The sequence below is a fragment of the Bos indicus x Bos taurus genome, chromosome 10 (genome assembly GCF_003369695.1).
Source record: "Bos indicus x Bos taurus breed Angus x Brahman F1 hybrid chromosome 10, Bos_hybrid_MaternalHap_v2.0, whole genome shotgun sequence".
In the NCBI taxonomy this organism is placed as follows: domain Eukaryota; kingdom Metazoa; phylum Chordata; class Mammalia; order Artiodactyla; family Bovidae; genus Bos; species Bos indicus x Bos taurus.
The window spans coordinates 97,831,513-97,845,158 of record NC_040085.1 but is presented as its reverse complement, the minus strand read 5'-3'; the positions used below and the strand labels follow the sequence as shown (position 1 = coordinate 97,845,158).

The 13,646-nt window shown below is 43.4% G+C and overlaps 1 protein-coding gene across 4 annotated transcripts in view; it reads right to left on the bottom strand.

The window, feature by feature from the left end:
- Nucleotides 1–12,829, bottom strand: part of LVRN (laeverin) — a 79,155-nt gene extending 66,326 nt beyond the window's left edge. For 3 of the 4 annotated variants that reach the window (XM_027552641.1, XM_027552642.1, XM_027552643.1), the window contains exon 1: nt 11,987–12,822. In XM_027552641.1, the coding sequence (XP_027408442.1) occupies nt 11,987–12,675 (689 nt within the window). In that variant the 5' untranslated portion in view covers nt 12,676–12,822. Of the gene's footprint in view, nt 1–11,986 lie in introns of all 4 variants that reach the window. The other variant, XM_027552644.1, reaches the window with a different exon arrangement.
- Nucleotides 12,830–13,646: the final 817 nt, after the last annotated feature.

Below are 13,646 nucleotides of genomic sequence, written 5' to 3'. Positions count from 1 at the left end.
TAAATAGTAAAGAAAGCTGGAACGGGAATACAGGGAGAAGATCACTGGTATATGGCCCATGTAGGGTACATTCTCTCAAAAGTGCCATGAGCAGGTTATGCAAGGGTTGTCATTTCTAATGTAGATTTGACCTTCAGATTTTTTCAAACAAAAGGGGGCCATTTTCTTCACAGTAAACTTAAAAGATTTTATTTGTTGAAAACAAGATAACAGGCCCAAAATGGAGTCATTGTCCTATGCCCACATTACCAAACCAAGACTTGAATAATTACAGTCTCAGCCTCTCCCAGGAATGGAATTTTAAACCATTCAACCTGGAATTACCCTAGTTATCTCTAGTGAGGTTATGTGTCTGATAGACCCTAGCTGTTCCCCGAAGAAAGATGACCTTGCCGTAAACAGTCAGCTCTTTGCCAGGATAACTTTGTTCTGCCCACTTCTGCCAGTACACCTTTCATTCTTAAGCGCTCCTGTGGGCACTTCTCTATTTGCCAGATGGGATACTGCCTGATTTATGCATCACTGAATAAAGCCACTAACATCTTTACATTTATGCAGTTGAATCGGAGAAGGCAATGGCACCCCACTCCAGTACTCTTGCCTGGAAAATCCCATGGATGGAGGAGCCTGGTGGGCTGCAGTCCTTGGGGTCGCTGAGGGTCGGACACGGCTGAGTGACTTCACTTTCACTTTTCACTTTCATGCATTGGAGAAGGAAATGGCAACTCACTCCAGTGTTCTTGCCTGGAGAATCCCAGGGACGGGGGAGCCTGGTGGGCTGCCGTCTCTGGGGTTGCACAGAGTCGGACACAACTGAAGTGACTTAGCAGCAGCAAGCCCTCTCAATCTACTTATGCGAATAAGGAGGTGGCTCTTGTACTGTCATGGTTTTAAACTGCTTTTCATGGAGTTAGATTCCATGCTTCTCATGTCCACCCTATCCTAACATAAATCTTGCACACAGTAAATGAAGAGATGCATATTTAAAAATTCTCATAACTAGTAGTGGCAAAATATCACTCCCATGAAATTGACCCCAAAGGTGTATATTTATTAATTGGGATTAGTGATTATGGGCAAGCGTCTCAGGGAAGGCCAAGTTCATCTTCAAGAGGTATAAGTGGAACATGGTCCCCTAATATTCTCAATACTGCTGTAGCCAATTTTGCCCTCAGAAAGACATTTTAGAAAAGACCAATTTACATCTTTAAAACAGCCAAACACAACCTGTTAGCCATTCTGTAGTCCAAGGCCATTTGAGTGACTCATACTTACCGGGAAAGAAAAGAATATGTTTTTTACTTCAATTTTCATAATATCCCTGTTATCAGATGGCTAAGTAAAGCTTCATGAGCTGAGAAACTGGCATTTAGCATAAGTATTCTCTGCAATAGTTTCCAAAGGTCAGAAGAAACTGTTATGAAATATTGTTTTATGGAGAAGAACGGTTTAGAAAGCTTGGATGAATCCAAATGTTATAAGCTCTACTCATTCATGTTGGAGGAAACCTTTATTTTACATGAAGGGAACTAACTGTCGAAATTTACTTACCAAAACTCAGACATGTAAAGCAATCTCGTCCTATGACTTCATACTCTGGAACCCCTGTACTAAAAGTTGGTAGAGGAAAAAAATGCAAGTTTGCCAATTATAGGTTACTCATTGTTACTGATTTCAAAACAGTCTTGTTTGCAGGGATAGTCATTCAAAATCCAAATTACCTTCCAGAGATCTTTTATTTCCTAAGTCCAGGAGAACTAAGATGCTTTCTCCCACACCCGAATGTCAGCAGAGAAAGAGGAGATCTCTTGAAAGGAGAGGACTTCTTGGATTTACCATACTGGTTTAACTGCATTCTCTTGACTGGTATGACTTGTAAACGATTCCTTCATGACAGTCAAGGTCCAGTAGTTCTCACTGATAGCATGGTGCTCATCTGGGCTCTTGCTCGCAAGGCCAGTCCTCTGAGCCTGGCTGCAGCTCCCTCTGGAACCATGCCTTGCACAACCACTCCACAGCATTCACTGCAACACAGTTACTTTGATCCCTGGCATAGTGGCTCCTCTTCAGTTTCCTAGTCAATATCCTTATCCCATGTAAACAATTCTACATCTCCTCAGGTCTCAAATCAATCACAAAGATAACTTGCACAATCAGGGCCCATTGGCCTAAGCCATTTCTAGTATATAAATTAGATGCCACATTGACTGCCAACCATGCTCACCATAAAGGGAAGAAGGGTCTTGCTCTGAGATCCTCAGGTGCCCTTTTGCTAATTTTGCTGTGTGCTCCATTATCCATTACGTTCTATCCTGTGACAGCTAATGATAATGTGTGACAAAATCCAACACCTATTCACGATTAAAAAAAAAAAGCAAGCCAGAAATACTATGACTCAACAGGAACTTTTTCATCTTAATAAAGAGCACATACAAAAAGTTCCACCTAAAATCATACTTAATGGTAAAAGGCTAAAAACTTTCTCCCTAACATTAGGGAAAAGAATCTCCACTCTTTCCACTTTTATTCAACATAGTGCTAGAAATTTCAGCCAGCAAAGTAAGATAAGAATGGAAAAGAAATGGCATATGCATTGGAATGGTAGAAATAAAACTGCCTCTATATGCAGATGACATGATGATCTACACAGAAAATCCTAAGAAATCTATAAAAAAAAACAAACTTCCTAGATATTTCAAGTGAGATTACCAAGTCCTCCGATATAAGATAAGTACACAAAACTCAGCACTTCTATGTTGGAGAAACAGATACATGAAAACTAAAATTAAATGTACAATACGGTTTATAATTGTTCAAGTAAAAATAAATACTTAGGCAAAACTCTAACAAAACAGGTATAAGATTTATATGCTGAAAATGATAAAATGCTGATGAAATAAATTAAAGATTTAAATAAATGAACTGTTATTTCATGTTCATAGATTGGAAAATCCAACATAGTAAAGAAAAGCAGAAAAACAGTGGAAGAGAAAAATAAGTATAAAGAACAAGGGCAAAAAATAGAAAAAAGTAATAATTATGGTATATATTTATCCCATTATATTGATACCAATATCAGAAATTAAAGAGGAGACATCACTGCAGATCCTATGGACGTTAAATGGATAATAAGGAATGAACTAATTTATCCCCATAAATTTGATAATCTAGATGAAATGGACCAATTCCTAGAAAGAACCAATCTACCAAAACTCATACAAAAAGAAACAATCTGAGAAAGCCTATATCTATTAAAGAAATCGAATCAATAATTAATAACCTTTCAAAACAGAAATCATCAGGCCCAGATGGATTCACTGGTGAATTCTACCAACATCTAAGGAATATCAATTCTTTTACAATCATTTTCAGAGGAAAGAAACAGAAGGAATACTTCTTAGCTCATTCTATGAGGCCAGCATTTCCCTAACACCAAAATTAGAACAAAACATTATAAGAAAAGAAAACTACAGGCCAACCGCCCTCCTGAACACAGATGCAAAACTCCTCAACAAAATATTAGCAAACCAGATCAACAAAACATAAAAAGAATTATGCTCCACAATCAAGTGAGATTTATCCCAGGTATGCAAGACTGCTTTCAACATTAAAAAAATCTATTGGTATAATTCAGCACATCAACAGACAGAAAAATCATGTGATCACCACTTTATAGATGCAAAGAAAGCATTTGCTGAACTCCAACACCCATTTATGACTAAATTTTTCAGTAAAGTAGGAATAGAGGGGGACTGCCTAATCTTGATAAAGTGAAAGTGTTACTCAGTCCTAAAAATCTACAGCTAACAGTACAATTAATGGTGAGAATTTGAAGCTTTCCACTAAGATCAGGAACAAGACAAGGATGTCTCCTCTTGCCACTTTTCAATACTGTACAGGAGGTCATTACAAATGCAATGAGTCAAGGAAAGGACATAAAAGGTGTATTCATTGGGAAGGAAGAAATAAAACACTCTTATTTGCAGATTACATCATAATCTGGGTTTTCTACAAATCCAAAAGAATTGACAAAAACTTCCTGTAACTAATAAGCAATTATGGAAAATTTGCAGGATGCAAGGTTAATACACAAAAGTCAATTTGTTTCCTATATACCAACAATGAAAAAATGGAATGTGAAATTAAAAACACAATACCACTTACACTGAAAAAGTAAAAGTGTTAAGTCATTCAGTCTCTGTGGACTGTAGTCCACCAGGCTCCTCTGTCCATGAAATTCTCCAGGCAAGAATACTGAACTGTAGCCTGCCAGGCTCCTCTATCCATGGAATTTTCCAAGCAAGAATACTGGAGTGAGTAGCCATTCCCTTCTCCAAGGGACCTTTCTGACCCCGGGACTGAACCTGGGTCTCCAGCATTCCAGGCAGATTCCCTACTGTGTGAGAGTCACCAGGGAAGCCCAGCTATTTACATTAGTGCCCCTAAAAATGAAACACTTAGGTATAAATCTAACAAAATACGTATAAGATCTAGGTAGAGAAAAAATGGAAAACTCTGATGTGTGAAATTTTAAAAAGAACTAAACAAATGAAACAAATTCATATTCACGGATTTGAAGACAATATTATCAGCATATCATTTCTTCCCAACTTGATCTACAGATTCAATGCAATCCCAATTCAAATCCTAGCAAGTTAAGGACAAACTGATTCTAAGGTTTACAGTGACATGCAAAAACAAACAAACAAAACCTCAGAATACCCAACACAACGCTGAAGGAAAATAACAAAGTTGTAAAATTTACACTACCTGATATTAGGACTAACTTTAAAGCTACAATAATCAAGACAGTGTGGTACTGACAAAAGAACAGACAAGTAGGTCAAGGGCATAAAATAGCCCAGAAGTAGCAACAGAAATACTTCTAAATATTTCTGGGCTTTCTAAAATAGAGAGCCCAGAAATAGACCCACATAAATAGAGTCAACTAATCTCTGGCAAAGAGGCAAAGACAAAACCACGGAGCAAAGGAAACCTCTTACTAGACAACCACACTCAGGCCTTACACCCTTCGTAAAAACTGACTCACAGTGTTCATAGGGCTAGATGTAAAATGTAAAATTATAAAACTCCTAGAAGGTAACACAGAAGAAAGTCTAAATGCCCCTGGTATGGTGATGACTTTTAAGATACTACACCAAGTACAAGATCCATAAAAGAAATAATTGATCAGCTGGACTTCACTGAAAGTAAAAAACTTCTGTTCTGTGAAAGGCAATATAAAGAGAAAAAGAGGACAAGCGACAGACTGGCAGAAAATATTTGCAAAAGACACATCTGATAAAGGACTGTTATCTACAATATACAAAGAACTCCTGAAAATTCAACAATAATAAAACAAGGGGGAAGTCCCTGGTGGTCCAAATGGTTAGGACTCACTTGCACTGACTTGGCCTCGTTTCAATTCCTGGTTGGGGAACTAAGATCCTGCAAGCTTCTCAGCGCAGTCCCTCCCACACCCAAGGAAGAAAAAGAAGACAACTCCATTCTATGTATGTGTAACTGAATCACTTTGCTGTACTGCGGAAATTAACACACCATTGTAAATAAACTATACTTGAATAAAATAAATTTTAGAAAGGAAACAAATAACTCAATTAAAAAATGAGCCAAAGACTTCAACAGATAACTCACCAAAGAAACTATACAGAGAAGCATATGAACGGATGCTTTACCTCATATGTCATCAGGGAAATGTAAATGAAAACGAAATACTTATTAGAATATAGGCCAAAATCCAGAACACTGGCACATCCAATGCTGACAAGAATATGGGGCAAAAGCAACTCTCACTCACTGCTGTTGGGATTACAGAATGGCACCTCCACTCTGGAAGACAGTTTGGTAGTGTCTTACAAAATTAAACACATGCTTACCATGTGACCCAACAATTATGCACCTTGGTATTTACTTAAAGGAGTTGAAAATGTATGTCTACACAAAAACCTGGCCATAGAGTTTTGTTTTTTTCGTGATTGCCAAACTTGGAAGCAGACAAGATGTCCTTCTGTAAGTCAATGGATAAATAAACTATGGTACATCCAGACAACAGAATATTATTCAGCACTAAAAAGAAACGAGCTGCTGCGGCATAAAAAGACTTGGAGGAACCTTAAATGCATATTGCTAAGTGAAAGAAGCCATGCTGAAAAGCCGATATTCTGTATGATTCCAACTATGTGACATACGGAAAAGGCAAGACTATGAAGGCAACGAAAAGATCTGTGGTTGCTGGGCAGAGTGGATGGTGGGAAGATGAACAGGCAGAGAACAGGATTTTCAGAGCAGTGAAAATACTCTGTGTGATAACATAAAGATGGATATGTCATACATTGGATCAAACATACAGAATGCACACCACCAAAAGTGAACCCTAGGGTAAACTATGTATTTCTATAGATGCAACCTTAGTTTTTTTAAAAAAAGGGTCATTTTAATGATTGCCTGATCATGGGGGACAGAGAAGGCAATGGCAACCCACTTCAGTGTTCTTGCCTGGAGAATCCCAGGGACGGGGGAGCCTGGTGGGCTGCCGTCTATGGGGTCGCACAGAGTCAGCCACCACTGAAGCGACTTAGCAGCAGCAGCAGATCACGGGGGGAGGCTATGCATGTGTTGGGGCAGGGGATAGATGAAGAATCTCTATACTTCCCTCTAAATTTTATTCTAAACCTAAAACTTCTCTTAAAAAAAATAGTCTCTCTCTTAAAAAAAAAGAATTCTTAGACATGACACCAAAAGCATGTTCTATTAAACATTTTTGATAAACTGGACTTCTTTAAAATTAAAACTTTTTGCTTTCTGAAAGACCTTGCTAAGAAGATTAAGAGACAAGCTACAGACTAGGAGAATGATATTTGTAAGCCATATATCTCACATTGGACTCAGATGTAGAATATATAAAGAAATAACAGAACTCAACAGTAAAGAAACAAAACAATTCAATTAGAAAATGGACAAAAGACACGAAGAGCCATTTCACTGAAATGATATAAAGATGGCAAATAAGCATGAAAAGATGATTATCTGCAGCAATTGCTAAAAAATACAAATTTCCAAACCCTCACTCAAAACTCACTGCTCTAGAAATTTTTTGCTTTTGAAATTTTTAAATGGTCAAAAATACACATAAAATTCACCATCTTAACCATTTTAAAGTATAACATTGAGTGGTGTTAAGTACATTCACATTGTTGTACAACCAGTCTCCAGAATTCTCATCTTGCAAAACTAAAATTCTATACTCATCAAACAAAAACTCTCCATGACACCAGCCCCTAGCAACTACCATTCTACTTTATGATTCTATAAATCTGACTGTTCTAGGTCCTTATATAATGTCCTCAGGACTGATCTATGTAGTAGCATGGGTCAGAATTTCCTTCCTTTTTAAGGCTGAAAAATATTTCATTGTGAGTATATACCACATTTTGTTTCTTCCCTTCATCCATAAATTGATACTTGGGTTCCTTCTACCTTATAGCTCCTGTGAAAACAGTTGCTATGAACATCATCATACTGGTCTGGCATTTTTGAGGGTGTATCTCTGGATTCTGCATGTTTAACAAGCTCCTCTAGGGCTTCTGATACACCTTGAATTGTGAACCACACTGCAAAGCAAGATTTCCCAAAGCATAGATGGAGAAAGATTTTTGGTAACCCTCAGACACACTATTCCATAGATCAGGCTCACACATGATAAAGTCAGTCCTTTTTCAGTTTTACGAATCATTCTGATTTGGTCAAGAGAAAGCATTGGCTTGGTGTTATTTGTCTTGAACAACTAATTCTAGTTTCCCTTTTTAACCAAGAGACAACAGTCTTCCTATTCAAAGCCTTCAGATCCTTCAGCAGGCAATAATAATAGGTGGAACATATTAACAATGTTCTGTTTGGTTGTGTTTGTGCCATTCCTTTCTATAAATTTCAAGTGGTTTTTCATCTATAATAATGATACAGAGTGGCTTCAATAAATCTAGTTAACATTTATGCTTAAATCAAGAAACTTTTTAAGCAAATAATATGGGCATAGATGGGCTTCCCTGGTGGCTCAGCAGTAAAGAATCTGCCTGCAATGCAGCAGAAGATACAGATTGGATCCCTGGGTGGGAAAGATCGCCTGGAGGAGGAAGGCATGGCAAACCCACTCCAGTATTCTTGCCTCAGTATCTCATAGACTGAGGAGCCTGGAGGGCTACCATCCATGGAGTCACAAAGAGTCAGATATGACTGAAGTGACTGAGCACACACCGCCAGAGTTTTGTGAATACAGCAAAATCTGAACACAGTCAGATGCCAGCAAATGAAGCTTGGGAAATCCTGTTTAGAGGGACATTAATGTTTGGATCTTGCTCTCAACCTTCCACACATGGAAGATGCACATGTCCAAGGCATGCAGTAGATGGATCCTATGGCAGAGATGTAAAGTCACCTGTCAAGTAGAAAAAGGCTGAGAATGAGTAGAAGACATCCCCAGCAACTTCTGAAGCTAGAAAATCGTTCCCTAAACTTTACAAATAGTGATGCTCTTTGTACTTCCTGGATTGACTTTCTCTCTTTCCTTGTGTGTGTGTGTTCACTAAGCTGCTTCAGTTGTGTCAGACTCTTTGTGACCCCATGGACTGTAGCCCACCAAGTTCCTCTGTCCATGGGATTCTCCAAGCAAGAATACTGAAGTGGGTTGCCATGCCCTCCTCCAGGGGATTTTCTTGACCTAGGGATCCAAGCCGCATCTCTCTTCCCTTAGAGTTGAGTAAAATTATTTAAAAACATTAGCCTGTCTGGACTGTGATAAGAGACCATCTAGGAACAGAAGTAAACATGTCCCAATCACTGAGGCTGGAATTAGAGACACCCAAGAAAAATGTGAAGACAGTAGGCAACATTTTCACATGTAGAAATAGTCTTAGAATTTTATCTATCAGTAATGTGGCAGGTTTCATGCTTAGATAACAGGAGATTGTGCCTAATAATAATACCCGAGCTAATGATAGTGGCCACCACTACATAGCTTATATACCGGTCAGTTCAGTTCAGTTCAGTTCAGTCGCTCAGTCGTGTCCGACTCTTTGCAACCCCATGAATCGCAGCACTCCAGGCCTCTCAGTCTATCACCAACTCCCAGAGTTCACTCAGACTCACGTCCATCGAGTCGGTGATGCCATCCAGCCATCTCATCCTCTGTCGTCCCCTTTTCCTCCTGCCCTCAATCCCTCCCAGCATCAGAGTCTTTTCCAATGAGTCAACTCTTCGCATGAGGTGGCCAAAGTACTGGAGTTTCAGCTTTAGCATCACTCCTTCCAAAGAAATCCCAGGACTAATCTCCTTCAGAATGGACTGGTTGGATCTCCTTGCAGTCCAAGGTACTCTCAAGAGTCTTCTCCAACATCACAGTTCAAAAGCATCAATTCTTTGGCGCTCAGCCTTCTTCACAGTCCAACTCTCACATCCATACATGACCACTGGAAAAACCATAGCCTTGACTAGATGGACCTTTGTTGGCAAAGTAATATCTCTGCTTTTCAATATGCTATCTAGGTTGGTCATAACTTTCCTTCCAAGGAGTAAGCGTCTTTTAATTTCATGGCTGCAGTCACCATCTGCAGTGATTTTGGAGCCCCCCAAAATAAAGTCTGACACTGTTTCCAATGTTTCCCCATCTATTTGCCATGAAGTGATGGGACCAGATGCCATGATCTTAGTTTTCTGAATGTTGAGCTTTAAGCCAACTTTTTCATTCTCCTCTTTCACTTTCGTCAAGAGGCTCTTTAGTTCCTCTTCACTTTCTGCCATAAAAGGGTGGTGTCATCTGCATATCTGAGGTGATTGATATTTCTGCCAGCAATCTTGATTCCAGCTTGTGCTTCTTCCAGTCCAGCGTTTCTCATGATGTACTCTGCATATAAGTTAAATAAGCAGGGTGACAATATACAGCCTTGATGTACTCCTTTTCCTATTTGGAACCAGTCTGTTGTTCCATGTCCAGTTCTATGCTCAAACTACCACACAATTGCACTCATCTCACACACTAGTAATATACCAGTCAGGATCCCCCTTTTCCCATTCAACTCTCACAACATTCTAAAGATTGACATGTATTATGTCTATTACATGAATGAGGCAACTGAGAGAGGTGAAGAGACTAGCTCAAGTCACATAGTTAAGACTGAAGCCTATTGGGCTTCCAACTGTGCCCCCTCACAAGTCATCGTTTTGTTCAGGTTCTTTGTGACCTTGGTTTCAAGTGCAACTGCAGGATTCTCTTCTTCCTGGTTTCAGAGGCAGAGACTCGAGAACAACTTCCAGGCAACTGCTCCTCTCAGATGCCACAGTTCCAGAACCCCACCTATAGGTCTATGAACATCTGTAGGACTTCATTAATTTTCTGCTTATTTGAATTTGAATGCTCTCAAAATATGGTTTCTAGTTACCGCTAGAGTTGCCAGCACCACAGAAAAATGAAAAGGGACTTTCCTTTCCTGTGTCTGCTAGGGTCGTTTGTCCTGGCCATAGCCTCATTAAGACAGGAGGAAGGGAGGAGTGAACAGATGAAAATTTACTGAAGCACAAAACACTGGCAGACAGGTGTGCTTAAAAAGCACCCCTTTTCAGTTATTTCAAAAGGTTTCCAGAGCCCTGTAAGTGCAGGAACGCATCCTCAGGAGAAACTTTTCAGAACTTTTCCTCAAGCACTGATGCATTTTTAAGAGAAAAATCAAGCATGCTGTCCTTAAAAACAAAACTTAGAGATTACACACCCACCTAGGCCAGCTTGTTAAATTTATTTTAAACCCCTGAAGTTTGGAAAATAGTTCAGAAGATTTAGGGGGTAATTTAGTGGGTTTCTTTCCCTCAGAGAACATCTGAGAACATTTTCTCTAATAATAAAGGGAAAAGTACATGCAGTTGTGTAAACCGCAAATGTTCCCCAAGTACGTGAGTTAAGCAGGAGCTCACGAGTTTGGAAAAAATCAGTTTCTGGTGCTTGTTTGAGGTCAGTGATGGGGTCCCAGAGCGTGGCAAGAGGCAATTCTTAAGCTGGAAACATTCCGTGCGGGAGACACTATCGCAGAAGAGTGTAAAGAGAACACACATGCACACTTTGTGGGCTTGCAGGCTCAGAGGGGAGCTTTTATTTGAAAAGCAATCCCTGTCATTGTTTTTACTTGAACGCCGACACAGAGGCGGTGAAAGAGCAGGGGATGCCCGCTGCTCACCAGCAAAACGACACGCGGGGCCGGGCAGGGGTGGGAGGGCAGTAATGAAAGGTGATTCTGAAGTTTTGGGAGAACCTTGGCAAAAAAAGAAAAAGCGATGCACAAACAGCCCGGACGTGTCTCTCTGTTGCAAGAGCAGCAGTTAGGGCGCCTCCAGTTAACAGAGGCAGAGCACAAAAAGCGTAGAAGGACGCTAAGGAGGAAGAGCCTCAGGGGTGCTCCAGCGCCTAGCTTCAACTCTAACGCGGGCGAATCATCCGAGGACCAGCGTTAAAATGCATATCCCCTTGGGTGAGATTGTGCCCACGGGTCTGCGTTTCTAACAAGCTCCCAGACGGTACACCTATCGCTGGTCCGCGGACCAAACTTTGAGTAGCAAAGGGTTTACTCATTGCCCTGAGGATAATCTGGGTTAGAGAACGTCCTGAATTACAGGTAAAGGGATTCTCTGAAGAGAACAAGAAAATTAAAAGGGTCAACGATAGGAACAATCTGGATGGGCAAGGATGGGGGCTGAAACCTGGCCGGAAGAAGCACCACAGTCTCCAAAGCCTTTTATTCCGAGCAGTTTCTGGAGGGATGGGAGGAAGGAGGCGCTCACCCTCTGACTCTAGAAGAAAACGTCGTGAGGGCTGGGCTGGCGATCTTTGCGAAGGGCCAAGAGATGCACCCCGAGGCAGCTAGACCCGCAGCCTGCGCGGGGGCCCTAGAGCCGGGGGTCGACGAGGCCCAGGCCGGTCTGCCCTTACCTGCGCTCACCCTGGTCCGTGTAGAGGTTGAGGAAGAGGCCCTCCCTGGTGTCCTGGCTCACTGGGCCGGAGAAGCTGAGCTGCAGCTCATAGAGGCTCCCGGGCTGCAAGGCTTCTCCGAGCTCCAGCACCAGGTACTGCATGTCCACCGCGAACCACATCTCCACTACAGATACCCGGCCCGCGGTGGCGTCTCCAGCGTCCGGGGACAGGGGTCCGCGCACCTCCGCGCTCTCACAGTCCAGGAAGAGGCTGTGTAGCAGCAGCCGCGCGGTGGCCGTGGTGCAGCGCACTGTGATGTTCACGCGGCCAGTGAAGCGCAACGCCGACGCCGAGAGGTCGTCCGGCCGCAGCCGGGGCCACAGCTCCAGCTCGTAGTGCAGCGGCACGAGCCAGGGCGGCAGGCGCAGCTGGTCCCAGGGCCCTGGAGGTCGCCAGCTGCTCCGGGTGGCCGCCACGTCGGGCTCCGGAGTGGGGCCGGGCTGCGAGGTCGGCTCCTGCTTGCCGGGGAGGGAGGGCGCGGCAGCCGGAGCCCCGCCGTCCCGAAGCTCCGACGGCGGGACGCGCGCGCAGTGGCCGTACAGCGAGGCGAGCACGGCCAGCGCCAGCAGGAGCGCGGCGGCCAACCCCGCCAGCAGCAGGGCTACGGCGCGGCTCACGTAGAAGCCGGAGCTGGAAGGGGGTCCCATGGCCGCGGCCCAGGGTGGGGGAGACGTGAGCGTTCAGACCCCCGGGCCTGAGCGCTCGGTGATCGGACCCCTGCCCCTCCTCTCGAGCACCGTCCCTCCCTCCTCCTCGAGGACACACGAGAGAGTGGTTGGGACCACAGCTTCCCCTCCCAGCTAATCGGATCCAGGTCCTCTGCCCACCCACCCTCCGCCCCCTGCTAGGGCCGGGGGAGGAGGCGGACGCGCGCAAACAAGCGCGCGCGCCTCTTGGAGTCCGCAGCGAAGGACACCGCAGAAGAGGCTTTTAGAATCGGCGCGGTCGGACCAGACTGGAAAGGGGGCATCTCTGACGGGGGTATCTGGATTCATGGGGTTTGTTGAGGGTGCCCCGGTGTGGTACCGAGCGCTGTCGCAAAAGAGAGAGTTACAGAGGACCCTCAGTTCCCTGACAGTAGTGATGCTTCGGGCTGCACACCTGCCGCCCCCAACCTGGGGATTCTAGGGCTAGGAGCCGAGGTGGCGACTTAAGGACCGGGACTTTAGAGGATACGCTCTGAGATGATCCTCCAAGAGACAGTCCCTCTGTCTGAACTAACTTCCGGAACCAAATTTTTGGCCCTAAATTAGCTTTCTAGATAAGTTCGGGACTCACGCGGTCCAGGCAACAAGTGCGAGGTTGGAAACAAAGTCCAGGGTGTCCCGGAGCCTCTTCCCAGCTTGGGAAGTGGGGCTGGAAGAGGAGACAACAAACAGACAAACGAGCGTGGCGTCTGCGTCTCCAGGTGAAGGCTGCTTTACTTCGGGAAGAGACCAGGCAGAAAGCTGTGTCTTGGCTCTGCAACTGCCAGGGATGGGCTTTCAGTACTGGAGCTCGGACTGGCTCCCCACACCCTGCCTGGGGCAAGAGGACGCCCTGCTTTCGAAACCCACTGGTTTCAAGTACAGGGAACGGCACCGTCCGGCGGTTAGCCTTTCCACTTGAAAACAGCCGG